The sequence below is a fragment of the Apis cerana genome, linkage group LG4, assembly GCF_029169275.1.
Source record: "Apis cerana isolate GH-2021 linkage group LG4, AcerK_1.0, whole genome shotgun sequence".
Classification (NCBI taxonomy): Eukaryota; Metazoa; Arthropoda; class Insecta; order Hymenoptera; family Apidae; genus Apis; species Apis cerana.
In genome coordinates this window covers 9,371,415-9,399,059 of record NC_083855.1, presented here as the reverse complement: position 1 = coordinate 9,399,059, position 27,645 = coordinate 9,371,415, and the positions used below count along the sequence as shown (strand labels likewise).

At 35.6% G+C, this 27,645-nt stretch overlaps 1 protein-coding gene across 4 annotated transcripts in view; it reads left to right on the top strand.

Moving 5' to 3' along the window:
- Positions 1–988: 988 nt before the first annotated feature.
- Positions 989–27,645, top strand: part of LOC107996069 (protein timeless homolog) — a 178,469-nt gene continuing 151,812 nt past the window's right edge. For 3 of the 4 annotated variants that reach the window (XM_062073999.1, XM_062073998.1, XM_062073996.1), the window contains exons 1-15: positions 989–1,141; positions 1,570–1,726; positions 1,861–2,014; positions 2,098–2,278; positions 2,354–2,485; positions 2,583–2,678; positions 2,821–2,984; positions 3,975–4,092; positions 5,134–5,396; positions 5,849–5,981; positions 6,062–6,216; positions 7,182–7,318; positions 7,389–7,548; positions 7,640–7,720; positions 13,260–13,357. In XM_062073999.1, the coding sequence (XP_061929983.1) occupies positions 1,633–1,726; positions 1,861–2,014; positions 2,098–2,278; positions 2,354–2,485; positions 2,583–2,678; positions 2,821–2,984; positions 3,975–4,092; positions 5,134–5,396; positions 5,849–5,981; positions 6,062–6,216; positions 7,182–7,318; positions 7,389–7,548; positions 7,640–7,720; positions 13,260–13,357 (1,966 nt within the window). In that variant the 5' untranslated portion in view covers positions 989–1,141; positions 1,570–1,632. Of the gene's footprint in view, positions 1,146–1,569; positions 1,727–1,860; positions 2,015–2,097; positions 2,279–2,353; positions 2,486–2,582; positions 2,679–2,820; positions 2,985–3,974; positions 4,093–5,133; positions 5,397–5,848; positions 5,982–6,061; positions 6,217–7,181; positions 7,319–7,388; positions 7,549–7,639; positions 7,721–13,259; positions 13,358–27,645 lie in introns of all 4 variants that reach the window. The other variant, XM_062073997.1, reaches the window with a different exon arrangement.

The window sequence follows — 27,645 nt, the reverse complement described above, 5'->3', positions numbered from 1 at the left end:
ATTTTCTTTTAACAGAGTATGTATCCATCATGGAGGGTGAACGAACGTCTTCTTTACACTCTTTTTTTCGTGCAACCGACCAGCGAAATTGAATTTATGGCTTTATTTTCCTTGCTCGTGGATAATACCTATCGCAGATTGCTCGACGTGAAGCGCGATTCCCGCTATTATAGCGAAATAATGGAGTCTCTTTGGTGTTTCTTTCATCTTATCCACGCGGAGGAAAGAAAAAGCTACGAAGGGAATTCTGGTCGATGCTTTGATACGCTTCAAAGTTGGTAAAAATAATTTTTCAGAAGGGCCACGAAGCTACGATTCGTTCTTTTTTGTCCATCGTTTCGCGAAAGAGACGAGAAAATTTTTCAATTTTTCGCTTTTGGATGGGTCCGCAGAAAGTTTTAAGTACTTTCCCCAATGTTTACAAGTTCGCAAAGCAATCGTTCGTTTCATGCAATTAATTAAATGTTTTATAAGGACTTTTCATTAAAATTATAACTTTAAAGTCGTAAGAAAGAGAAGTAAGAGGTTTTAAATAAACATAGAAATGGTATCATTATAGAAATTGTATGTAATTTGAAAATTTATTTATTTTATTGTTATATTTCTCTTATTCATTTTTTCCTCAATTAAAAGAAATTTAAAGAATGATTTACATATATTGTATAATAATATATTGATTTCTAGAATTGTAGAAATTAATAATAAAAATAAATAATTATAAAGTAAAAAAAAAAAAAAGGAAAAAGAAAGAAGCTAAAATTAAAAAAAATATTTAAGAAAAGATTCTAAAATAAATTATTCTTTTCATATTAAAATTGCATATCTTATTTCTATTTACAATTTTTTTCTTTTTATTAGTGAAAAAGAATACTACATCAAAAAACTACATTTTAAAAAATTTATAATTAAAATGTAACAGAGAAATTATTGATTTCTCGATTCACAATTAACAAACCGAAGGCACTCTGTCGGTCAATTTCATAATAAGAGAGCGGACATTTTCCCGCGCTTTTTACATCACCTGTTGCGTTTGACGTTTCGTTGTGCTGTGCATAGTTATTTTTATAATTATTAAGTGTTAAATGTTGAGTGATAGTGTTAAATGCTGATTATTACGTCAACTTAGAATTTTTCTACATACGTGAGTATTAATAATAATTTTATTTACATTTTATTTTATATAATTTTCACTTATAAAGTGAGATTAACCTCAATTACCATGACGCTAGTTGATCACATGCGTATTACATGATTACAATGATTTTACAAATTAAATTGTGATAGTTTTGTTATTTAATCATGTCCATATTTTATATTTTATTTATTTTTAATAAATCTGGAAAATATATTGTATTAATTTCATATAAAATGTATAGACTTCAGAAAGAATTTATAATACATAAAATTTAATATTAATAGAAAGTATTCAATTTCAAATATTAACTTATAGAATACTAACTCATAAATTCATTTATAATTTAAAATTATAATTATTTTATTATAACTTTTGCTATTGCATTGATATTTAATAAAACTATAGCGGTTTGACAGTTCCATTGCTTATTACAGGTGATCTAAAATCTAACAATGATATTTAGAATTTAATAGAAAGATATATATATTAAAATTATAATGTCAGATTATCTTTCTACTGAACTTGCAGCTACATGTGCTGCACTTGGTTATTATGATGGATCTAAATATCATTTAGATAAACACTGTTTAGGTAAAGTAATTTTTATTTTTATATATATATTGTATATATATATATATATTTATATTAAATGTTTTTGAATGAATAAATTTTCATTATTTTAAATATACAAAAAAACATTCTTAAAATTATTAATTTGATAATAGATGTTATAAAGGATCTTATTAAATATTTAAGAAGAGATGATGAATCTCATGTTGTACGTCAATTTCTTGGTCAAACAAAATTACTTCAAACTGATCTCATAAAAATTTTTGTTGATCATTCCGATAAACTCCAACTTTGGGATGTATTATTAAGGCAAGTAATAGCTTGCTCAAAATATATTTTAATATTCTATATTCTCTTTGATCCTATTATAAAAAAATTTCTTATTTTATTAGATTAATTATTAATATAACAAGTCCAATATTATTAATATATAATGAACAAATTCCAACTGATAAAATGCAACGTACTGTATATCAAAAATTGATTTCATACACACAAGAATATAAAATAGCATTGACTGATGATCGTATATGGGCAGTATTAAGTAATCGTTTAAGTGAAATTCTTAAATTAGTAAGTTGTTTTAGCTTGTACATTGTATGTACATGTTTAGAAGTGGAGAATCTATATCACATTTTGATCCTATAGGATAATGTAGACAGAGGGGAAGAAAAAGAAATGATTATTGAACGAATTCTTATTTTTATTCGAAACGTTTTGCAAATTCCACCTGATCAAAATGAAAAACGTGTTGATAATGATGCTACAATTCATGATGAGGTATGACATTGAATATATCTTGTTGTATAGGAATGTATTTTTGTATACTCTATTTATTAGGTTTTGTATAGGTCATTTTGTATATCACTTTTATTAGGTTTTATTTGCACTCAATGCATCAGGACTTGTTGATTTGTTATTATTTATTGCTAGTAATAGAAGTGAACAACAATATCATTTACAAGTTTTAGAGGTATGTGAGGTATAAAATAAATATTTTAATATATTATATTGTTTCAAACACTTCAGTTTTTTGTTGAAATAATTGAATTAAATTAAAATAAATCATTGCCACGAATTTGCAATGATATTTTATATTAAGTTACGGTTCTTAGATTATATCGTTAATGCTTCGTGATCAAAATGCGAGTCAATTAGCAAAATCGGGTTTGCAACGTAGTACCGCCGAAAAAGAAAAGGATGAAGCAACACTTTTAGCTGCTCGACTTAAAGAAAAAGAGAAAAAATTGGAGAGAGTGAGGAAATATGCAAGTGCTAGGTAAGTTTAATCAGCTTTATCTTTATCCATTTATTTTTATTCTTTTCAATTTATGTGTAATAAAGATATTTTACTTTTCGTATAGAATAAATAAATAAAATAAATTTTATTAAAGAAATAAAAAAAAATTCCACTTATTTATTTATTTTTTTTTTTACATTAGCATAAGATTTAAAAATAAATATATCGTGAATATAACAGTAATAGATAATCAATCGTATAATTTAAGTAATGTTATTAAGAAATATAATATATAATTTATTTCTGTAATGATAATAGCACGTATGTAATAAGTGTGACCTAGTTTTTGAAATAAGTTCATGCACCATCTGAGTAGAAGCTTTTATCCACTTGTTGGAAAGTGCACGTGTTTTATTCTTGTGTCGTGCATTATTCACGTCTTTTTGTTACTTAGCTCTATTTCCCGTGAAAAACATTCTACAACTTGAAAAAAAAAAATCAAAGAGATCTTCTCTCTTACATTTTATGAATCGGTCAATGAACATTGATAAGTGGCATAATCCAGAATGAAATTTTATGTCAAATATTAAAAAGATAAAAGTGTCGAAGTAACAAAATTATATATAAAGTTTTATATATAATTTTTGATCTAAAAAGTTTGTAATAGAATAAATTATTCAGAGATCCTATTTTTTTTAAATATTTAAATTTAAATATTTTAGATAGTTAAGTTTTCGACATAATTATTTTTAATTTTTATCTTCTTTAAAATTTAAATTTCGAGATAATTCAAGTAAAGATTTGATCACGAAAATAAATGCGAGAGGTAGAAAATATTCTTTCTCGTTTAGCAAACTCTCTGCTAGTGACAGCTGCCTTCTATGCTATTGATTAGATTTTCAGAAGTCATATATAAAATTGAATTTGCGCGCTAAGATAGAAAATTTGAAATATATTCAATTATTTTACAATAATTAATATAATTATTTTTATTCTTTTCTTTTTCTCTCAATTATTCGATATGTTTAGACATTCCCATTTTGGTGGGACTTACGTGGTGCAAAATATGAAAGCCATTGGTGAGAATCAACTAATATGTCATAAACCGTACCAAAAAATCGAGGCGTTAAACTTTGCTCAAGATAAGGTAATTATTACTGCGATTAATTCTGATATAAAAAGCGATTTCATTAACGATTTTTTTCCTTCCCTTTCTTTCCTTTTTTGGGAGGGGTGGGAGGGAGGCGATAGTCTTTTTCAAATAAAGGAAATGAATCATCAAACCAAGAAACGATTCTATTCAATTAATCTTTGGTTTTTAACGGTAGTTCTCGTTAATGAGTAAGTAGGAAAGGAGGTTGGGTGGATTTGAATGAAAATACGGTTGTTAATTAAGGCTATCCTCGCGTAATTAGAACCGGCTCCTTGCTTAATGGCGCAGAAGCATTTAAAACTAGGTCACTGCTCTTTTCGCGGACATTTCTCTTCCTTTTCTCGTGTCTCGTGTCCTGCTCGGCTATAAAACGATCCCTTTCCCCCTTACATCGTTATTATCGTCTCCTCTACGCGGAACACCCGTATTTCAGGACAAACTTTTCCTTGCTTTTTCGTGCCCTGTTTCATTATGGACTGTCATAAATCTGCCGGGTCACATGCCTGACGGCTATCCGAATTGAGGTGATCAGTGACTCCCCGCTATATCTTTTATAGAATTCCACAAGTTTCCCCTCTGTTGATCATTCCATTTCCTCCCCAATTCCTGTCCAGGAATCTTTACATCTTTACAAGCAAAAAGAAGGAAACGTGTAAAAGATATTACGTTGTTTTTCGTTTTCGAAATTAAATTAAATTATATTAATCTTGTTGTAACAAAGTTTTGCAATGTGATGTTATTATGACATCGTCTTACAAAAGGGAATTCATCACAAAGAGAAAGGAGATTGTAACTTTAATTTCACGAATGGTTTACTTTCATTAGCAACGAACAACATTTATGATAATAATATGAAATAAAATATCGTATATAATATGCATACCAGTTTAAAGATAGTTCGAGAAAATATAATCTGATGTATAATGTAATCGAATATAATGAATCAATATATATTTTAAGCTTTAATTTTTGAAAGAATAATATTTTCTAAATGTACAAGTAATAACGCTGATCTCGATGTGATTTCAATCACAGAAAAAAATGTCGAAACCGAAAAACAAACGTCCCATGATGGATCCAAGGGGCGAACGTACTTCTACGCTAAGTGTGAGGCTGTTTTTAAAAGAATTCTGCGTAGAGTTTTTGAACGCCGTTTATAATCCCGTGATGAAATACGCAAGATCTTGTATAATAGGTGCGACTAGTACCGAGCAAAGCGAAACAATTTGTTATCTGTGGACTTTGCGTTTCTTCATGGAGTTCAATCGGCATTACAAATTTGAGGTGAAATATGTGAGGTAAGTCTTTTATTTTCTAATGAAAAAGAGAAATTCAAAAATCGTAAACGTAAACGTAAACGAAGAGAAGAAAAGAAGATTTTTTTCGAGCTCGTTATATATGCGTCGTTGCTCTCTTTAGATTCTTGCCTTCGAGACAACATTTTTTATTTTTAGTACAAGCGTTTTACGTGCTCTGCTTTAAGCAACATGTATTCTAGGGATTTAAATTTTTCTTCTAATGACGTCTCATTATCATTCGAGGCATGTAAAAATATTCGAGGTAATTCGCGATAGTGGTATTTCCTCTTTGTTTAAAATATGTTATTCAGAATTTATCCAAAAAATTAGAATTCTCGTGTATTATTTGTAATTAATTTATCCTTATAATCGTTTCAAGTTTAAACAGTTGTTTTTAATAGACTTTACAATTTTCTGTTTTTTTTTTTATATAACATGGTATTTATCAACAGTGAAACGATATCTACAGAAATATTTCATTTGGTACAAAGACAAATGGAGCATTATTACGAGATGATAATTGTCGACAAAAAGAAAATTCCTCTTTGGTCTTGTAGATTACACATAGCATTGAAAGCATATCAGGTGAGGAACTGATTATATTTATTTTTGTTCGACGAATGAAATACGGAAAGAAATACGTTTCTTTCCTTTTATTATCACAGGAACTTCTGTACACTCTAATAGCGATGGATCAAAGCACAGATCGTGGTGTTAGAGAATCCAGCAAGGTTATTAAGAGTAACGTGTTTTATGTTCCCGAATATCGGGAAACGATTCTTTCCCAGCTTCTCAATTTCGACGAGCTTAAAATGTCTCGGTTCGTACATATCTTGTTACAACGCTGTTTGTTAGAGTATCAAAAGGTTTTTCATCATAAGTATAAGCAACGAAATGATTCCATGATTCATGAAAGATATATCATGAAATATTATTCCTCTCGTTACAAACATTTCAAAGTAATTTTTACTATTTATTTGCACGGATATTAAATATTAAACGTCCTCTCTAGAGAATTTTGTAAAAATTCTGTAAACTCGCGAAACTTTTCGTTGGTCGTACCATTTCACGATGCTTCGAGCATCTGTTTATCGAGTGGATAGGAGTGGAAAATGAAAAAGAAAGAAAAAAAACTGTTTGCTAAAAGTTTTATCTATCGCGGACAGATTGATTCACTCTCAAATCAATCGGCCTCGAACAACGAGGAGAGCTACTCCTTCCTCGTTCACCCTTCTTTTCGATCACGCTCCCCTTTCCCCATCATCGAGTCCTCCCTTGTCTGGTCCCGTCTCTTTTTCCTTCGCGTTTCTTTCTGGGAATAAACAACTTTTATCGACCTTCCGGCCGGTGAAATGGGAAAAGGCGACGGCCGTTCAACTTTTCGCGAGTTTGACGGGTTTTGCGAGGATTTCCACTACGGAAATGTAAGGGTCGGAACACATCGTGCCGCGATATCGTCGTTACTTCGACGTCTCGGAGACGAAAACAAGAATTGACGGGTGCTGGAAACTTGGTCGCTGATGTTACGACCGGCAAATCGTGCCGCACAACGGAACTGTATTAATTTCACGAAGAAGAATATTGCTCTATTTGTAGCGAGACCTCTCGAGAATTATTTTATCGAACTGATAAAATTGGGAGATCGATTAAAAAATGTTCTATTCATTTTCCACTCTTCGTTGCAAATTTAATGATTATTTAATCTTATTTTTGAATAATTTTATGGATTTGTGAAATGTTTGATCAAAAAAATTTGAAATACAATTAATAAGTGTACATTTGTAGCAAATATTTGATCGATCTTACAACAACGGCGCACGTTTTCTTAAAAATGTTGAGCAACTATTGCGAGAAAAATAAACGAAACGTGGTGGTCCAGCAAGTGAAGAACAGACGACAAAGAAATAAGAAAAATAAGAAAAGTAAGGGAACGGAACGATGTTTTATCTTGGTTTAAAGTTGGAATTATACTTTATATAATATCAAACGTAGAGGCAGAAACTGAGCAAAAGAGCGAACAATCTCCAGCTCCAAGCATGGAAGAACGATGGGATGAAATTAGTCCTCAACTATCCATTGTGATGCGGGAAGGAACAATACCGGAAGTGATACCATTCGATGCAACTTTGGATGTGCCTATAGACGAACAAAAGTATGCTTATGAATTTAGAATTTAATATCGGCAAATTATAATAATAAACGTGATTTTATCAACGTTTTGTTGATCGTTTTCTTGTTCTCAGAGTTGATGCTATGAAGAAGATCCAAAAGTTATTGCGGCAAAAGTTTCTCGAGCAAGCTGTTGGCCTTCTTCGAGCGTCGAGGTGAGATATTTTTAAGCAGCAATTTTATAAAATTATTTATTAATCCTTTTTCAAAAAGAAAAAGGTAGCCTTTTAATTTTAATTTTTTACAATATAACAATTATACAATTTTATTATTCATTATCTTCGATAACTTCGTTCATTATCTCGTGACACATTATGTTTTGTACCCTATATCGATGTTATTAATTCATAATTACAATATACATAAATTTAATTAGTCACATTGATATTTGTTCATAATGTAAATACCGTTGCATGTTAATGAGTTTCTCTACGTCAGTTTCACATTACTGGAATTCACTTGCTGGAATAGCTTAACTGTTATCGATCCCGTGGATAAATCGAGGTCGAAAAGCTTGGTCAAGTATTGAGAAGCGTTTCATCCTTCCACGTCTTTCACTCTTTCACTCTTTCACTCTTCGTGCGCATAAAATGCGATTTTTCCCTCACCACTGCGTAGATATGGATTTGAACGATGCTTAAAAATGTCATTTACGGGAAGAAACGAGTACGAGTCACAAAAGTGAAAATAATGGTAAGGTTGATAACGCTTTGGTGCAGAATTTTTTCGTATTTGGCTCGCGGTCCTTGATTCATGCGCCACAGTTAGAGTTTCTTAATGTATTCGGTAAAATGCCTCTCTCTCCCTCCCTCTCTTTCCCTCTCTCCCTCCCTCCCTTCCTTTCTCTCTTTCTCTCTCTCTATATATATATCCGCTTCTACACTCTTGCTGCTAACCCCTGTCTTTTTTTTTCACGAGCACAATACGCGTTAAAGCTACGAGCTGAGTGGTTTCGGAGTATCTCCCGATCCTTTATAGGTAGTTTACCAAAGCTTTATTTATTTTTTTTTTCCAAACAAAAGAACGATGCAGCGAAAATTGAAAAGTGAACAATAGCAAACGCATTGTTCCGTTAAATGAACTGTGTGTGGTTCGAAATTCAGTGGGAACCGATTGACGAGTCAGAATCTCGATAAATCTTTACAGAATATTAGTAAAAATTGTAAAAATCCAATGCGAATAATGTTCGATTAAAATTTTTTAGAAAAATTGAAACTGTCGAAGATAATCTTTTTTAGCCAATATCAAATGACGACGTATCGAGACGAAAGTTCGTGATATTCACTCGGTTTCAAATCAAACAGTTCATATATCGAATTATTGAGGGAGAGGTTTGATTTATGGAAGCATTCGATTTTTTCCCCGTCTTCTTTAGAACCCTCCCGGGCCAATTAATTGGTCAACTGTAGCAAGTGTTTGCTCTCTTTCGACTGGTATTTACATTACATTAAATCTGAAAGGGATGGTCCGTTCTTGAAATATGTCAATGCATGTCGGTTCGTCTGAATGAGCCCTAAGCGACACTGAACCCTGTCCCTTTGAAGTGTGTTCCGCCTCTAAATATACTCACGAGTCTTTTCCCTTCGTTAAGTTGTTTCCTCCATTCCCTTCCATCGATCCTTCCGAAGCTGCTAGCTTTAATCGCCGTTGCTTTTGCGGTATTATACTGCTTACTTTCGAGACGAATTTATCGATGAGAATAAGTTCTTTTTTTAACATTCGTTCCAACTCGCTCAAAGGATTTCATTTTCACAATTATACGTATCAGAATTAATTGCTGGAACGGATAAACAATTATATATAAATATTTATCAAACAATTAAGCAAAGCGATAAAAATTCATCTTCTTTATTAACTCTTCTTTATACATTTTATATTCACATACGTATATTCCACATCTTGAATTTATTGCATCCCTTTAATTGAAGAAATCCTTCATTTAAATAACTCCTTTTCTTTTCTTTTTTTTTTTTTTTAATTTTAAAATTGTTTGAAGATGATGTCTGAGAAAGAAGTATCCTTAATATCAACAAACAAGATTTCGAGCAAGTCGAAAACTTTGCTCGCAGTTGACACACAGTCTCAAAGGTACAGGGGTAAGGTAAAACAAAAAAACTGCTTCATCGTGAACAGCCTCTCTTTCTCTCTCTCTCTCTCTTTCTCTCGTAAAACCGGTGAGTTATAGCCTTTCCTACAGATTTTTCTTTAGGCAGTATCATCGCCACAGTACTTCCACTGTAGTACTTTAGGAGATTGTTCGTAATATTCCATCGTCCATTTTATGGGGTGGAGGGAGCTTTGCCATAGCTGGTATACAATGGAAGCTTCTGGTTCATGCCGACCTTGTGCATACAACAGGATAAAAGGAAGCAGCAGACTGTTGACTGTGTAGCGTATAGTAGGCTTGGGGATATTAATAACACATTTATGGTAATCTGCCGGTATTACGGTAAACAGTGTAATGCTTTGAATTTCGTTTCGTTCATTATATATATATATACACACACATACACGTCTATACGATGTGCAGCTTGTCCTTGAGAAGCGACGAAGAGTTTCCGGTGATCGCGTTCCGTTTGCTTAGCAAATACTCTCTGCCGCTTAGATACCGACTCGAATCCTCTAATTTTCTACTTACACCGTCCGCCTTCGGCGCCACTGGCAAAGTGTGCTGACTTTGGAGCAAGGTTGGATAATTCAAAGTCGTGGGATAATTAAGGAGAAGAAGGCGGCTTTCGCCCCTCTTTTTCTTTTAAACGATTCGAATAACCCGAATAATCAACGAACTTTTATTTGCCCCCCTAAAAGCTCTTGCAAAAGCTCTTCTTCGGTGGTTTCGAGGATAGATCTTGGTTTTTTTAATCAAAAGCAAATCGAGGGCAGTGGAATCGAATCGTGTTGAAATCATTGAAATTATTCATTCCGGCATAATAATATTCCTCGATGTTGGAAAATTAATCGAGAGCACGATAATTTCGTCTAGAAATTATTAATAACGTCGATAACGGTTCGACGTGATATCTTTCATATTTTTTTTTTTCTTTTTCTTTTTTTCTCCATAGAATTAATAGTCGTCGATCGACACCCTTTAGGGCCAATTTATTCTAATAAGTGATCCTGTTTCGTCCGTTCCCTTAAAAAAGATGAACAGGGTTTTGAATGTCGTTCGTGTGTCAAGGGCGAAAATCGACGCCTCGAAATTATTCGTTCCGTGTCTGGCAAAGGAGCCGTTTCGGGCGATGGGATTGGAGGGTTGGTCGATGGAGAGGGGGGAGAGGCGCGTCTGAGAGATTCCATTGTCGCGGGACTTCAAATCGAGGGATAATGGGGATTGTATGGTACTGGATTTCTATTCAGACAGCCACCAGCAGCGACCCCATACGAGCCACTTCTTCTGCCCTGGGGACAGCACGTACCCTCCCTCTCGCCCCTCCACACCCCTCTCGCTGCATCTTCACCCTTTCCCCACCCGCTTATTGGATTCTCCCCCACGAGTCAGGGATTTTGCACTCTCGAAAGTAGCCAGACTTTTCTGACCCTCCCCTCCGGCTTGACATGCTCTGTAAACGGATTAGGTTTTGTTGTAGAGGAAATGAATTGCGTTTCGCAATTGCGTTTTTTAGCAACAGCGCATGCAGTTAATCGTGTTGGTTCCAGAATTTGTTTGTCCATTGGATGAATATCGGGTTGTTGTTGGCAGTGAAATGGTTCGATTCTGTAGATCTGTAAAACTGTTCAAAGATAAAATCATGTTTTTTTGAATTTAAAATTTGAAACTGAAAGATGAATACAACTCGAAGATATTTTGTTACAAGAAAATTGTATATCGTTATCGAATTAATCTGAAAAAATTACATTCTTCCATTAGTATAAATAATTGTACGACAATTTTAATCTTCTCCGTTATTGTTCGTCGATTAACATAACTTTCGATAAAGTTATTCGAAAATATTATCTTGAAAATTCGATCATTTGAAATAAGCCGATATTAAAAGAACATTTTATATTATGGATACACAGAGACTCTATTATCTGGATACAGAAACGGAATTCTAAACCTTGGCACAATGTCTGATTATTGGATTAAGAGCAGCTACGGGGAAACAAGGTACTTGTAGACTCGGAGGACATTGATTTCAATAGTTTTTCGCTTAATGGGGATGCCATTTACGGGTATTGTTGCGGTAGAACGATAAACCGTATCTCTCTGACCGGGGTACATTTATCGAGCAAGTGGGACCACTAGACGCTCGACTTCGTTGTCCAATCACGTTCCCTCGTCTCTCTGCCGTTCTCTTTGAAGATGGCCCGCCTTTCAGAATATTTCTACGTGCAGCAGTTTTTTAATGAAAATTCAAGGCAGGTGAAGAGAGAGAGACTACCTGAAAAGTCAGTCACCGTCTGGCATAGGGTTAGAAATCTTCCGCCATTAACTGCACCCTTTTTCATGAGTGCTCCTCGTCAAGGTGAAGACGTGATTTTAGCTTTGTCCTCTGGTCACGTACATCGACTTTCTCCTTTCCTTGATGCTTTTGGATTCTCACAGGGAATAGAACTTTCGTAAAACGGTCATCTCTTCTCTCTCGCTCCCCCTCTTGCGAAATTGCTTTATGAAGGACGATCCTCATGCGAAGCAATCAGTATTTCCTCCACTCTGTTCTGCCAAGTTACAGCTTTGTTTCCTGTAACTCATTCATTTCTCGCGATTTTTATTATCTCATTTGCGTTCCTTTTTCCTTTTCTTTTTTTTACCCAATCTCTGTTTCATTTATATTCGTCCACTTACGTATCGTATGCACATAAATATTTGTAACAGAGAAGGTTATTTATCGTGAAAAGATTCGGACAACGAAATATATCGGAATATTTTGATAGTCTGGTTATTCGGATAACAAACTGTATCACGCGTTATCGGGAATCTTCTGCAGCGAGTATTTCTTTTTTTTGTTTTTCGAGAAAAAGAATATTTCCACGCCTCTGTACTTGCAGTAAATTGGGGATTTCATCGAGCAAGATCATCGATAAGAATAGAATCGGGAACGAATTCAATGAAATTCTAATGGGAGACAGATGCGCCATCGTCTTTTCCTCGCGATTTTTTATTCATTTTCCACGCTGACTTCGTCAGCTTCTATCACTCCAGATATTTTAGGACACGGCTACTTGGGATTATGTATGTATGTATGCATGTATACAGACAACGTCGAAGGTGGATGGAAGAGTGGAGGGTGTGAACACTTGACGCAGGCAGCCGGATGTTGGTGTAGATCGCGGTGAGGTTCTCGAGAGAGCCTTCCACCGAGACCCATTGAGATTGCCACTCGGACCTCTTTCCTCCTGTCTCACCCTTTCGCTGCTCTTCGCCGTCTCATCTTCCGCGTCTTTGCCACTCGAGATAATGAAACATGTCATTAAGTGTCTCGCTTTGTTTAATCACTCTAATCTCGTTTCGCACGATATACGATTTTATCTCTTCACAGCGTAGTTGAATTTTTATTCGAAATATATATATATATATTTTTAATAGTATATTTTAATAATTATCCCTTTACAGGATTAGTTTAAAGATCAAGAAAATCGATTAAATAACGAAATGGTTTAAGTTATCGTTACGCTTTATAATATCGGTTTTGTGGAATATCTGATTGTAAAATTGTGGAGAATGCATTCTAAATATAGGAAATCGTTTTACAGGGAAGTCTGGCCCGAAAACGATTGTTTCGGGAGAGCTGATATTACACAGGAGGAGGAATTCCTAGCGCTACGTGAGATATTCCTTGCGGATCTGAGCGGTGAGTAAAATTTTCATATTTATAATTCGTAGTGAAAGCTTTAGCACTATTATTATTCACGTATTTGAAATTTGAATCCTCGTCGGTAGTTTAATAATGGATAAAAAAATCAACAAGCAGAATTATAACGTAGAAGTTTTATCAAAGAAGAAGTTAAGTAAGCAGCTCTTTCTTCTTCGTGAAAATGCTTTTAATTACTCATCAATTAATCCGGTTCTCTTCGATCTTTAATAAATAATTCTTGAAAAGGAAGCGAAAACATCTTTTATCTCTGATATACTTTTGTTCACATATTCGAACGATAACCATCGCATTGGAAAAAAGGCGTAAATTCTTTAATACACGCTTCACGATTTTCGGTAGCGGTAAATTGATTCTCGAAAAGGAAACTTAATCTCTGGCTAATACCGTGCCTCGTCTCGAAGATCGTTCAAATTAAATTCTGGAAAATATCGTGCTAACGAGATTCTCCAGAAAACGAGACGACATATATTTGCAATCTCCTGTAGGCAGCTTGAGATAAAGTTAAAACTTCGTACTTTGAGAGCAGTGGCCGTTAGTACTTTTTGCCCGTGCTCCTTCCCATCCCCGCCCAGCCTCCCGCGGGGATTGCTTGTATAACTTGAATTTATCGAGAAAATTATATTCTCTGTACACACAGCCCCGTGAGAAACTTGCGGATGCTACTTTTGGTGGCGCGCGATTATAAAGTGGAAAGTCTCTTATTACGGTGGAACCTAAAAGTAATAAGCCGTCCAATTTAATTCGCAGAAATTTCGTAACTAACCGTCGAATTTATTGGATTAAAGATCTGATTCCTCTTTACAACGATCGTGAAATTTCCACTCGAATTATTCCTTAAACGTTACGGTCTTTCTACTCTCCATTGTGCCGCCAGTAACCACCTCATTTTTATGTCGCATTATATTATATAATTATGATATATTCCTGATACGAACGGATAAATTCATTAATATCGTTACAACTGTCGAAACATCGATCGACGACGCCTCGATAACAGCGACGAATGTAATTTAATATCATATCATGTGATACATTCTTTGCGATATCAGAGATTCGTTATCATTATCGATGAGATCGTGTCGTATAATTTTCAAACTAATCCAAACTATGAACAAATAATTAGCACGTCTCTAATATTCTCTCGATACGCAAGCTTTTTTCATAATACGAATGTAATACGCGTGTTACAAAGGATGTAAACAATCATTTGAAGGGGATGGAAAAAGACTTTCCCTTCTTTTCCTCGTCGCGTCGAAACAGGAAAAGAAGAAAAAGAAAGAAAAAAAAGAAAACAGGAAAAGAAGAAAAAAAGAAGAGAGCATCATCGTTGGCCGAATGAATGAATGTTCAATCGAGGTGTCGTCTTTCATCCTCATCCGCCGTGATTTTTTTATCCCCCTGAGAGTGCATCCCCCTGTACTCGCTCTCACCGATACATTACCGTGCGCGATGCTTTATGATGAATAAATACGCGGGATTAATTCGTAGAGATCCTTTAGATACGAAAATTTCTCGCAGCAGAGAAGTACACGCATATAACTCCGGTACCCGTGTACATTTATTTACTCGCGTTTGAAATTTCAACGTAATAGCCGAGAGCCTGCAATAAAATGCTCCTACGGATGGCTCCGACGGATTCAAATATTCATTCTCGCTTTTTTCTGTCCCCCCTCCCCTCTTCTTTTTCTTCTCTCTTTCTTTCTCTCTTTTCATTCTATCCCCCTTCCCTCTCCTCCTCCTCTCCTGCTCAAATTTCCGTAAGAATAAATTAACGTGCTGCCAGATACTCCTGCTAAGGAGATATTAACAGGGAGGAAAAAAACTTATAAACACGGTAATTTTACTCAAGGGGGAAGGACCCGCGCGGGAGCGGTTTGTAATAACTGGCACGTACATCACGACACAAATTTAATTAAACACACCCTCGGTATTCATTTCACGCTTCTAATTTATGTATGAATAACTATGCCGTGCGGCAGCAACCGTGATTTTGTGATGATGCGTTCCATCTCTACGCGGGACCCGAATATAACGGTATATCCATCTTCTGCGCTTTATTATAACGCGGCTGGAATCGGATCAAATTCGTTCAATCCGCCAACGTTTTCGATTCGTGCCACGGTTTCTCGATTTCCTTCGTTTTATACGGTTGCCTGTCAGTCGCGGTGACACGCGATTCTTAATGAAAGTGAAGCAACACAAGTCGATACATTTTAATCGAGCGAGCGGCGCTTATATATAATTTTCTGTGAAATATTAAAATTGATGAATTTTAAAGTGGAGAATTATTATGCGGAGAGGATTGATCGGTGCTTTCGTAAAAATTGGCACGATCAGCACGGTTTATCGGGTTTATTAGAATAATTTATTTCTTTTTTTTTTGAATCAGCTTGTACATCATTTTATCATTTTACTTAATTGGCGATCATTTTGTATCACTTTTTTGTCGAAATTTTCTATACTCTGTTGATATTTATACCGGCAGCCCGTGCAATTAATTCCAGATTATAACTCACATTCTATTTTTCTGCATTCTCTTTCAAAACCGAATGCGCGATTCATTTTTTTTCTTCCCTCCTCCTATTCAATGGAAACAGATTTCAATTCCAATTGAAATTTCGCCTGCGCTTTTATCCGCAAACAAATTATTTTCTTCATATATCACTGTTTCCTGTAATGCTAAAAAATTTTTTTATTCAATCTCGTTCCATCGAATTTACATTCGAATAATACCAGAAATGTTTTTTCAAACGCCATGAACTTGATTGCTATGATCTGGATTTATGGTACGTATCAAAGGCGTGTTCTCGAAAAAAAAAAAAAAAGAAAAAGAAAGAAAAGAAGAAAAGAAAAATGGATCGACAAGCGCGTAAGAAAATAGCGATAAGGTACGACGATTCGTTATTATACGTTTGAATCAGGCGAGGCGCGCGCGACAAATAAATCCATTGACTTCGCGCGATTCGATCGTTGTTGTTCTCTCCTCCGTACATCCCTTTGCATTTTATGGGCACCGCCATTTGGCCGGATGTGTTTGCACGCATCTGCCTTGCATAATAAAGCCTCTGTTCCATCTTGATAAAAATGTGCCACAAAAATCGGAGTATATTTCACGGAGATAGAAGAATCTCCTTTTTTTTTTCTCCCTCCTCCTTCTCTCCGCGTTTTTACGCCGAGAAAATAAATATTCCGCTTACGTCGAGAAAAATTAGTCGTTGGGGGGAATCTGGATTTAGTCCGGTGCAACCGAGAACGATATACAATTTCTTCTTCTCTTTTCCTCTCCTTCTTCCTCCCCTCTCTTCGTTACTATTTCGTTACGAATTTATAAATGGAATCGATAATTTTTCGCGCGTTCAATTTCAAAGATGATATTTAAAAAAGAAAAAATTCCCCCTAAAATTCCAGCAAACTGCGTGCTGGACACACGATTCCACGAACTTTACACATTCTGGTGGATAAAGTTTCCTCGAGATAACTAAGCTTTCTTTTTTAAAGAAAGAAAGAAAGAAAAAAAAAACGTCGTCGACGACTTTTATTTCTCTTCTACAAATTCGTTCGATAAAAAGAGGGCCGTTCGCGCGTTGAATCTTCCTCGGAAGAGTTGTTTATAAATCGTTGATCCATAAAGCCGGATGTTTCGTAGTCGGTCGAGAGGATTTTATTTATACATGTTCTTGCGTAGCTGTACAGAACGAGATATAGAGAGAGAGAGAGAGAGCTCGATAACCTCGCTATCAGATACATATACAGTTTCATCGAATACTGCTTTGAGCGTGAGGTATTGCGCTACAAGAAAAGGCATCCAGCAATTTCTCTCTCTCTGTTTCGCTACGATTGTAACTTGTTGGATTGAATACTTGATGGATGCATCAGAACAAGGGAACCGTATAGTATCCCTCCCTCTCTCTCTCTCTTTCGAAGGTTTGACGAATGAAGACCGAATCGAGAGTCTGGTTTGTAAGTTTTCGAGGCGAGTGAAATTGGTGAAATTTGCATGGCGGCCAACCCATGGGGAAACGATCCTCACCATATGTCCGCCGTTCGTCTTGTTTTTTCATTCTTGCACGGTTTTACGGTCCATAATTTAACGTCTTCCGCCTACGTAAGTATCTTTCCTTACGATCATTTTATACGTTTTGTTGCACACGTGGCGGCTCGAGCGTTGCGTAATGTTTCACTGTTCCTCCATCTCTCAGACATGCAAACGTACGACGAGAGGGCGGCATCCCTTCTCGCTGACGTACTAGAATAAGCTTGTTTACCTGTTCCCTCGCCCTCGCCAGATTCCTATCCCTTCGAAGTCAGTCACCTTTGCGACAGCTTTTTCGGGAAAGGCTTCTACGTGGGTGGAATAAATGTAATATATGATCAGGACCGCGAACGAGGGTGAAAAGATTTTCTATTCTAGTTTGGAATAAGTTGAACGAGTCGTTTCGATTTTGTTTCGAATTTTTTTTTTTTTCTGAAAAAGATCGATTTTTAATACGCGATTTTTAATTCGCTATTACTTTCATCATTTTGATCGATCTGTTTTTTTTTTTTTTTTTTTTAAAAACTCAATTTTGGAAAATCAACTAATGGAAGGAAGCGTATAAAATTACGTTCTTATTTGGTCAATCAGCTATCAGTTCCTGAATGGTGGTACAATCGTACAGGAATCATAACTCGGAATGGTATCTCTGATTGCATCAAAAATACGCCGCTAAGAAACGAGATCAGGTATGGTACGTTAGCGAGGTGGAAAAGTGGTTTTGAGAGATTTACAGAGGGAGCTTTATTGAAAAACTTGTTCCTTGCATCGAAGAAAATATAAAAATCGTGAAAAGGTTGTCGAATCGCGTGGAAAATACGGGTGACCAACCACGGTTATTCCACCAATATTCCGTTTTCTTCGTTCGATCTTCGTTGAATGAGCGGCAAAAAAGAAAAAAAAAATATTATTCGCGCGGATACAGGGAGGTGGGGAGGGGGAAAAAAAGAAAAATCGTTGTACAATTTTTCATGTAATTGTCTGCGTCACTTTTATCCCACCCGTCAGCTATTATTTATTATCATAGTTGGCACAGGTTTATTTATAATCCTGTTATTTATGACGACGGCTCGGTATCGTTAATTTCATTTCTTTTTTCATTTTGGGAATCAGTATCGACGAGACGCCGTTATTTTTCGATAAAATATGAGCTATCGTCCGCACCCGTTACAACCCCATCGTTGAACGATGTTAGGGAAAATAAGCAGTCGATCGGTCTTTAGCACCTTTATGCAAATATATCTGGCGCAAAGGAAATTGCACAATAAAATCTCCAATAAAATCGAATTATAGGATTAATTAGAAATATTGATTTTTTTTCTCGATCGAAAGTGAAGATATTTATTTGATCGAAAAATACAAAAACTTTTGAGAATTTTTTCAAATATATCGATAAGTTTTAAAAGTTAGAGGACAATAAAATTTGGTTTCTTCTCAATAATGTGTGTATAATTATCATACATTTTGAGAAGAATAGTAATTTTAATTGTGCAAATTTTTTTTCGAAACCTAACATTTGTCTGTATTATCTTCAACCGTAAATAAAACAAAACATTTCTACGCACGTTTTACACATTGTTGAAGAAACAATGACCGAATCAAACAATCGATTTGAAACGCTCGAGCCGAAGTAGAGACGGAAATTTACACTCTCGCTCACTTGCTTGATCTCTACCATATGCATACACGTCTACGTCACCCTGACGTTGTTTCTACACGGTAGAGAACGATCCTCGCCACCAATTTACCTAGAATCGATAGATTGTTCGCCTTTCACAGGTCGAATTGCAATTCGCAGCATTGCTCCATGAAATTATTGTGCAAACCGATCTGCAATTTGCTATTTAATTCGCAATGCCCCGTTTAAATTTACAATTGCGACGATTATGTATCTCCTCGAGCTATTATTATACAATATCTATCACGATGATTTTGGACAGTCTCGCGCGATTCTATTTTACGAATTATGATTATATTAAGATAAAAGTTAAAATTATCTATCGTCGATAGATGGTATATTTTAAAAATTTAATAATTCAACGACAATTTTTGATATAAATTTTATACAAATTTTTCTTTCCTAATTACTCGTATCCTCCGTGATCACGAATCTACGTTTTACGTTCACGAATAAAAATTTCAAATCGAAAATGTCATTAGATTACGTCAACTTTAATTCGAATCGATCACGGTACACAAATGATATATCGTGTTCATCGCGAAAGAAAGGATGGCTCGTGCGGAGGCGACGGTGTTATCGGTGTTCAGGCGTCAGCCGGACAATCCGTGACGTTAATGTTTCTTTTTCGGGCAATTTCTCTCTGCGCGGATGGCACAATAACTCTTTCGGTAACGATCTGTAACCATTAACACCGTTGACCGTCGTTGACTTGACCGTTCCTCCGTTTTTCATTCTCTTGTTTCCTCGTTCTTTTCCACGTTCTCCCCATTTTCAGTTTCATCTTACGAAGAATGGTTTACACAAATGAAGAAGATGTTCGTTCGATGTTCCCTTCAATTTTCCCCCTTCTTCTCCCTTTCTTCCTTTTTTAAGCTCGTTTTAAACTCGTTGAGGGACAAATCGCCTACTTAAAAAAAAAGAAAAAAAAAAAAAAGAAAGGAGGAAGAGAGGAGTGTATTTCAACGCTCTTTCGATACACACTCGTTGTTATCTGTGAACCTGTTATAAGCTATACAAATGGTATGCAAGGGGACATCGAGGGTGCTTTACGTTAACTGCAATGCGACTCCCCCTCCCTCCCCTACACCCGGTTAATGAAGTTATGATTGAAGGTTAAATTCCATGAAATTGCCTCGGTTTAATGGGTACGCGCCTCGCTATGAATGCAAATCAATGTTAAAAATTCGGCGCGGGAAACGGCGGGATCGAGTCCAACCCCCAAGTAACGATTTTTTCAACGCACCTTTGGGAACGGCAATTAACCCGAGAGAGAGAGAGAGAGAGATGTCCGTATATTATATTTACGGACGTGCATCGAGGTAATTAACAACGATTCGATATGATTTAGGGGAGGCTTAAGTTTTATTTATAGAGAGGAAATGAATAATGGAGTGGAATCCCGTGAATTATCCCTTTCCGTGATTTATATCGTCGAATACGAATTAACAATGAAGAGACGAAGACGAATTAAATAGATGGTTCTTTTATTTATATTCGAATATCATAATATATTTCCATTATAGATTTTTGTATACTACGTTTAATATACTTTCGCGTTAAAAGAAAAAAAATTTAGAAGATAGGACGAATATTAAATGAGAATTCGTTTCGTGAAAATAAAATTTCAAATTCATAATTTTTTCCACAGGTTGCTTAATTAAACAGGTTGTTGAACAAAATGTACAAAGTTGATGTGCACAGTGCGCGCGATGAGCACAATGTATTTTACGAGTCGAACGAAAGAATTATATTTTTGAATCCGGCGAGTATAATTTTAAGACGGCGATGTGAGCAAAAGAAAAAAAGAAACGAAAAGGAAGAGAAAAAAAACTTGGTTGAATTTATATTTTCTTTAAAATATATTCTGTGTGATGGAATCGATCGGAAAATGTGTCGGAATCGTAGAATAAGATTTCGTAGAAGACGAGGAGGAGGAGGAAAGGAGTTCACAATCAAACTCGGTCTCGTGTAAATAACAGAAATCTTCCCCGGGTCCAAGGTCAAGTGGTTTTCCACAGCACTTGAACTCTCGCCGTTTCTGTTTTCGCTTCGCTTCGCACTTTTCTCCTCCTTCTTTTCTAGTTTCTCGCTGTTTGAATGGGAACGTGGTGGGCGCATACCTTTATCCGAGAGCCTACGCTCCGACTAAAATAATAATGCATTTGCAAGTTGCGTAGAAATTGAATAACAGTCGTGCTTGAATAATAGAGATATGTAAATGGAAGTTGGTATGCGCGAGGTGGCGAGAAACATAGACGAGATCATTTATATTGTATCCGAGCCATTGTCTTCTTCTCCCGTTTCCACGTCGTTTTCGAAGAGATCGCTTCCGTTTTTCCTCTTTCTCTCCCTCCTTTTTATAATCTCATCTTTCCCTCCTCTCTCTCTTTCTTTCTATTCCTAGCAAAGTTTCTATTCATAGTTCGATTTCTCCTTCGTTTTATCCTCGAAGTTTCTTGCCAATCTTACACGTATATACCCACCTTTTATTTGTCTCGAGTTTCATCGAGTACATCTGTTTATGCGCCCCATCCGAGCTGATTTCTTCGTTTCCCCTCTCCTTTTCGAGAGGAGAAGAATCCGCCAACCCTTTGGAGGTCGTTCCCCTCTTTCGCTTTCAGTTCTCGTTTCTTTAATGAGAAGAAAAAGAAACCGTATCTCCTTTTTATCCGTTTCTACTATATTCTTGTTTTGCACCATCGAGGTTCTCTCTTCCGCCTTTTATCGATGCTTGGACACATCGGCTCTTTCGAGTCTCTTCTTCTCTCCTTTCCCAATATTTTCGTTGTCTAATGTAATCATTTTCTTCGCAATTCTCTTTGTCTCATTCCTTGGCAATTCGAGATGCGATCTAGATCGATATCGTATTTCTTAAATTTCTTGAATTAAGAAGAATTAAAGGACATTTTATTTCGAAAAATCTCGTTAAATTTGAACAAATGAATAAATTGAAGACAGGAAATAGCCACCCTCGGATTTATCATTGCAAGGTAAACCGTGTTCGAGATAAAAGAAAGAAAAAAGAAAGATGAAAGAAAATGAAAACAGTGACAGCGAAAGTCGTTAATCGCGTGTATTCAGGTATTTATTTAAACCAATGGAGGAATACGGGAGCAAAGAATAATTGGTTAGATTGGAGAAATAAGGATTTATCGACCTTTACTTGTAACAACTTTCGTATCAATAGATATCGATATGGGAGAGGATAAAGCTAAATACGTCCATTTATTTTTATTTCCATCGTATCGAGTGTGTACAATTTTAAGACGTAAGACTTATTTCCACCAAAATGTACTTGCAATATGGAAGAACTTGAAAGAACTCGAAAGAAAAAGTTTCGTTTATCAAACATTTTAATTAAGATTAATATTTCTCGTATTTTTCAATCATCGCAAATCGCGTATCAACAAGCCGCGTATACGTTTCTTCGAATTAGGAAACACACATGTGTAATGTTCCGCGTAAAAGAGTTAGCACGGTAGAGCACGAACGAAATACATCATTCTGACGGCACATATCTTCAAAGCCGAAACCGAACCAACCGGATCGTACCGTGAATTCCAGTCAGACTATCTAAATCGGATTTAGCGCTTCCTCTCAGAAAATATCGAAAATTTTTCCAGGTCCGTGGATCCCGTTTCCACTCGAGTCTCTCGTTTTCCACCAACTCGATTCCACTCAGAATTCCTCTCCCCCCCTTCCTTCTTAATTATTTATAAAATTCTATTTTAAATAATTATCTCGCGAATTAGAAAACCGCGAATAATTCGAGAAGGGAGAAGAAGAAGAAGAAAAAATCGGATGAGAATAAAACTCGGCTCTCGTGCGATCGTTTCGGATCCTCAATGGCGAAAGAGGCAATCTTCTTGGTATTTCGATCAGCCTTTCGGCTCCTTTCATTCGCCGACTCTGCATGAAACTTTCGATGGAAAATTGAATTCGAATCGATGCATCGTCGAATCGAATGCGCCTCTGGTTATTTATTTCGTGGCGGAACTTACGCGCGGATGAAGGGATGCAGGGATTGAGGACGTGGGAAGAGGATTCTCTTGGAGTCGATGACTCAATAACCAATTACACTCTTCACCCTCCCTTTCTTTTTTTTTTTTTTTTACTAAAGGAAAAAAATTTGATCGCGACTCGATCCGGGGTGCGTTGATATATTTATGCAAATTGCTATCGAACTTTCTGGAAGGCGGTGAAGTGTAAAATACGATATGGAATTCGGTTACATCTTCTCGTTACGCGAATCTACGGTGCAACCTTTCTTGCAGTTTGCGTTATCGAGCTTTTTCTTCGATTAGTTACTTGTATGATTTTGAATTTGTGTGTAAACGAGATTTCGCATGAATATATTAATTATGGGGAAAAATATAGGAAGAAGCGAACGAGTAAGAATAAGTTGAAATTATATTTAATTTTTTTTCTTTTTTTGCATGAGATGAGAAGAAAATAGGGAAATAGGAAAGAATTGTATTTCATAAAGTGTACAAAGGATCTGTTAAGGATATTTTAATTAAATGGGAGAAAGCAAATTATTTAAATGAAAGAACTTGTTCAATTATAAAGTTTTTTTTTATATCTTTCTCTAGTAATTAGTACTTTTCAATTTGAAGAATATGTAATATATCAGATGTAAAAATATTTCTGTCGGTTTTATTTTACATTTTATGCTGGATGTCCCATTTCAATCGGTGTCCGCGAATATTTTCAAAAATAATCGCGATACCAAAAAGTTATTTCGAACGAAAGTTAAATAATTTCGAGGAGATTGTATTTTATTATTGTTACTATTTTTTTTCTAAATCCTGAAATATATAAAATATATGAAATAGAATATACGAAAGTCAATTCCATTTTCCATTTAAATGGAATCGTATAAATTTTATTGTATCGATTAATCTCAACATTCTTTATAAAAAAAAAGTATTGACCTATTTATATCGAAAAACAATGCAGTTTCAATTGTTTCTATCAAAATACTCGTGAAAACTAAAAACGTCAAAACGAATAACAATTTCCTTAACGAATCAAAATGATTTTATACTTTTTAATTTTTGATAATTATTCACACGATAAATATTCGCCAAGTGCCCGATTCCATGTCCTTTTCACAACCCCTTTCATCCCTTCAATCGTTTAAACTCCATAGCGATTGTACTTCCAACAAAGTTAAACAAAGGATTAAAGGGACATAATTTTCTCGAGAAGATAAAAGAAGAAGCATCCATCTCGGCTTATCGGCATACCATAAACCATTGTTTATCACCGTCGTCATTACACACGTAGATATACGCGAACAACGGCGTATTGTTTAAACCAGCATTGTCATTAGCGCGAGGCGCGAGGTTCAAAGGAAGTACAAGTGACAAGCACGCCTTAATGACTTCTCGACGACACAATTAGGTTCTCGTGGAACGACGTGAGATAAATTTAAATGTGTAGCCACTGGTGTTCCGTGTGGAACGAGCACCGGAAACCAGGAGGGAGAGATGGGCCCTCTCTTTTAAAATAGCTCTTCGTTCCTCTTCTCTTCTCTTCTTTTCTTCTCCTTTCTTTTATCAGGAATAAAAGCAAAGGGAGACAGATGAGGGGAGAACGTGGGATGGCCAGTGTCCTCTCGATGATCTAACATTGAAACGGAAACTACGTCGTGAAGAGATAATGCACGAGCGGGGTGGAGGCGCCACTTTCGAAAGACATTTGCGTGGTTAATGACGTCCCGGGAGAATATTATTCAAGGCGACAAAACTGCTTTTTATTGCCCCCTCCCCGAACTTGTTACGCTTTGCAGAGAGGGTAAGTAACGAGGGATCCTCCCGGGTTCGAAGTGGGTCGATCTTCGCCCGGATTCGGCCAACTTTGCTCTTATGTATCTCTACGTAATAGTACATAAATTATTATTATGTGATGTTACGAATTCTATTACATTGCTGGAATAATTGTTTCTCAAGTACGAGTGAGGGGGAAAGATATTCGAAACTTGTTTATACGAGTCTGTTATAAATCGATTCTACGAGTTACATTTTTAAAACTTTTTGTTATGTATTTAATAATAATAGCAAAAAATTAATAATAGTAAAATTAAAAATATCTTGACCAAAAAGCGAAGAAATTAAGCTTGACTATGCGCGAAACGAGTAATAAATTTTTTCTTTCTCTTTTTCTTTTTTATTGAAAAATATTTTCCTTTTGTCTCTTACGAGAAATTCTCGTCGAGAATATAATTTTATTTATGTAAAGCGACAACGATGTATAACTGTGTGTGCATTCGTGTGCTTCGTGCGCATTGAAAAAAATATATTCTACGAGAGGGCACAGATAGGGGCGAATCCAGGACGTAAAGAGTAATAAAAAAAAAAAAAAAAATGTTCGTATATAAATTCGATACGACCTTGTTTTCGAGTTACATCTTGTTTCACGTTGCAGTATGTTTACTTAGCTTTAGAAAATTTGAAACCAACTTCAGTTCTCGTATATAAGAGGGAATAAATATGTCTCGGTATTATCGTCTCGACCTCGTTCCGCAATAAGTAATAATCGCGATTTCTGCATCTTGACTTCTTTCTCCAGATGTTATCCAGTGTTGGTGGTGGTGGATCACACGTAGGTACGCGTATAAAATCTAATATTTGTTGAGAAATTCGATTTTTAAGAAAAAAAAAACGTCATGAACGTAAATGATAGGTAATGTTAATTTATGGGTAAAGTAACGATTTCCTGATCTTGGATATTTGCCATACCATGCGGGGGGTAGAGTTACGTCATGAATAAATTTTGGCCAAGGGTGCCGTCTGATCCATAAAGCAAGAAATCTTCCGATAGGCTTTCGCTTTCTTTTTCCTTTTCCATTCTGGTTCCATTCGACCGGATGATGTTTTTATCGTTTCGATTAAATGTCTTTCATATCGCGAGAAGAATTCCGCAGAAAAATTGTTAATCAATCCATTGTCAATGGAGTTGATTTTAAGCTGGAATATTGGAATGCGAATAATATATTTTAATAATATAATATTTTGCAAGAAATCGGAAATCGTGAGAAAGAAACGTAAAATTAATACTTCTGGTATTGTATACAAATTCCTGAAATTGCCAATAATTCTCAATTGTTGATTTATTCTCGTATCATCAATTGTAAGTTTTATATATATATTATCGTTGATATTTACGAGGAGTAAGTTAGCACAAATATTTCAGTGAAAGTTGTCGGAGCCACTCGTCGCTTCTGTAACCGTTCCTGTTGATTTGACAGGAAATCAATAACGATCTGTCAATAAACGGCGTAGTACTTTTCGCTTTCGCACGCCGTAATCTTCGCGTGACAGATAGAATCACCCTTCTTTTTTTTTCACCCTCCCCCCTCTCCCTTTAGTTTTAGAACAAAATTGAAGGCGATCGTTCAAATTTGATTTAAATTTGTCGAAATTTGATTTCACCGCTCCTCTTTGATCTCTCTTTCCTCTTTTCGCTTCCAAATAAAACAATTCTTTCATCGTATTTCGAATCCGTTCGTTTTTACGTCGATTTAACTTTTTTTTTTTTTTTGCATTGAAAAATTGCGAAACGCTGTGAATTGTGGATAAATCGTTTCGTGTCGTTAAATAATCGTCGACGAAATACATAATCGTTGTTATTGTTTCGCAAAAAACTTTGGACTGCGCGCAATAAAAGGATCGGGACACGAAAAAAGAGAACAATTTGGACGAAGGAAAAAAAGTCGAAGATCGTGGCGCGACGGATAAACAACTAGACTCGGAGTTTATAGAGTGGATATAATTGTTTTATCGCGTTAACACGCCTCCACTTTCCCCCTCGACTTTATATTGTTTTATGACGCCTCCCTAATCAAAGTGTTTTTCCTCGCGAAAGATTTATCGGCCTCCCCCCTCGACCGAAACTTTTCAAGAGACGTCGTACTTTCATCTCTTCCCCGACAAGTACTTTCTCGATATTGATATTCTTTCAACGGCAGCCGCGTTTCGTTCCGAGTCGCGCGACCTACACCTTTTCATAACTTGGCACTTTATAAACATGAATCCGGATTCATGACTTTCTACGAAAAACACACGCGTTTATCCTTTAACTTGCTCGAATCCCTTTCGATCGAAATTCCATTTTTTCAGATAACAATCAACATTTCGTTCGATTAATCTCCTCCGAGTCAAAGTGAAATCAAATCTCATCTTCAAAGCGTCCATATGGATGCATCGTGGATTACTTTGCAAGATTATTTCAATACTCGAATCGAGTATTTTTCTTAAATGACGTCTGTTTAAATTATCAAATATTTCCATCTCCCTTCAATCGAGAATCGAGAAATCAGCGAGCTGTCGCGGATTTTATATATTTAAAAATTTTACCGTATTTTACGACGAGCGTAATAAAATTCGAGTCATTCGGGTGTATTTAATTCGAACAGCTTATTTCGTATTAATACACCCATGTGTAAAAGAAGGTTTTAACGAGAGGCAATACCAATTTCCTTCGTTCTCTATAAATTCTGCGCGTCTGCACCATTCATATCGGAACTTTTCATATGAACTTGGAGAA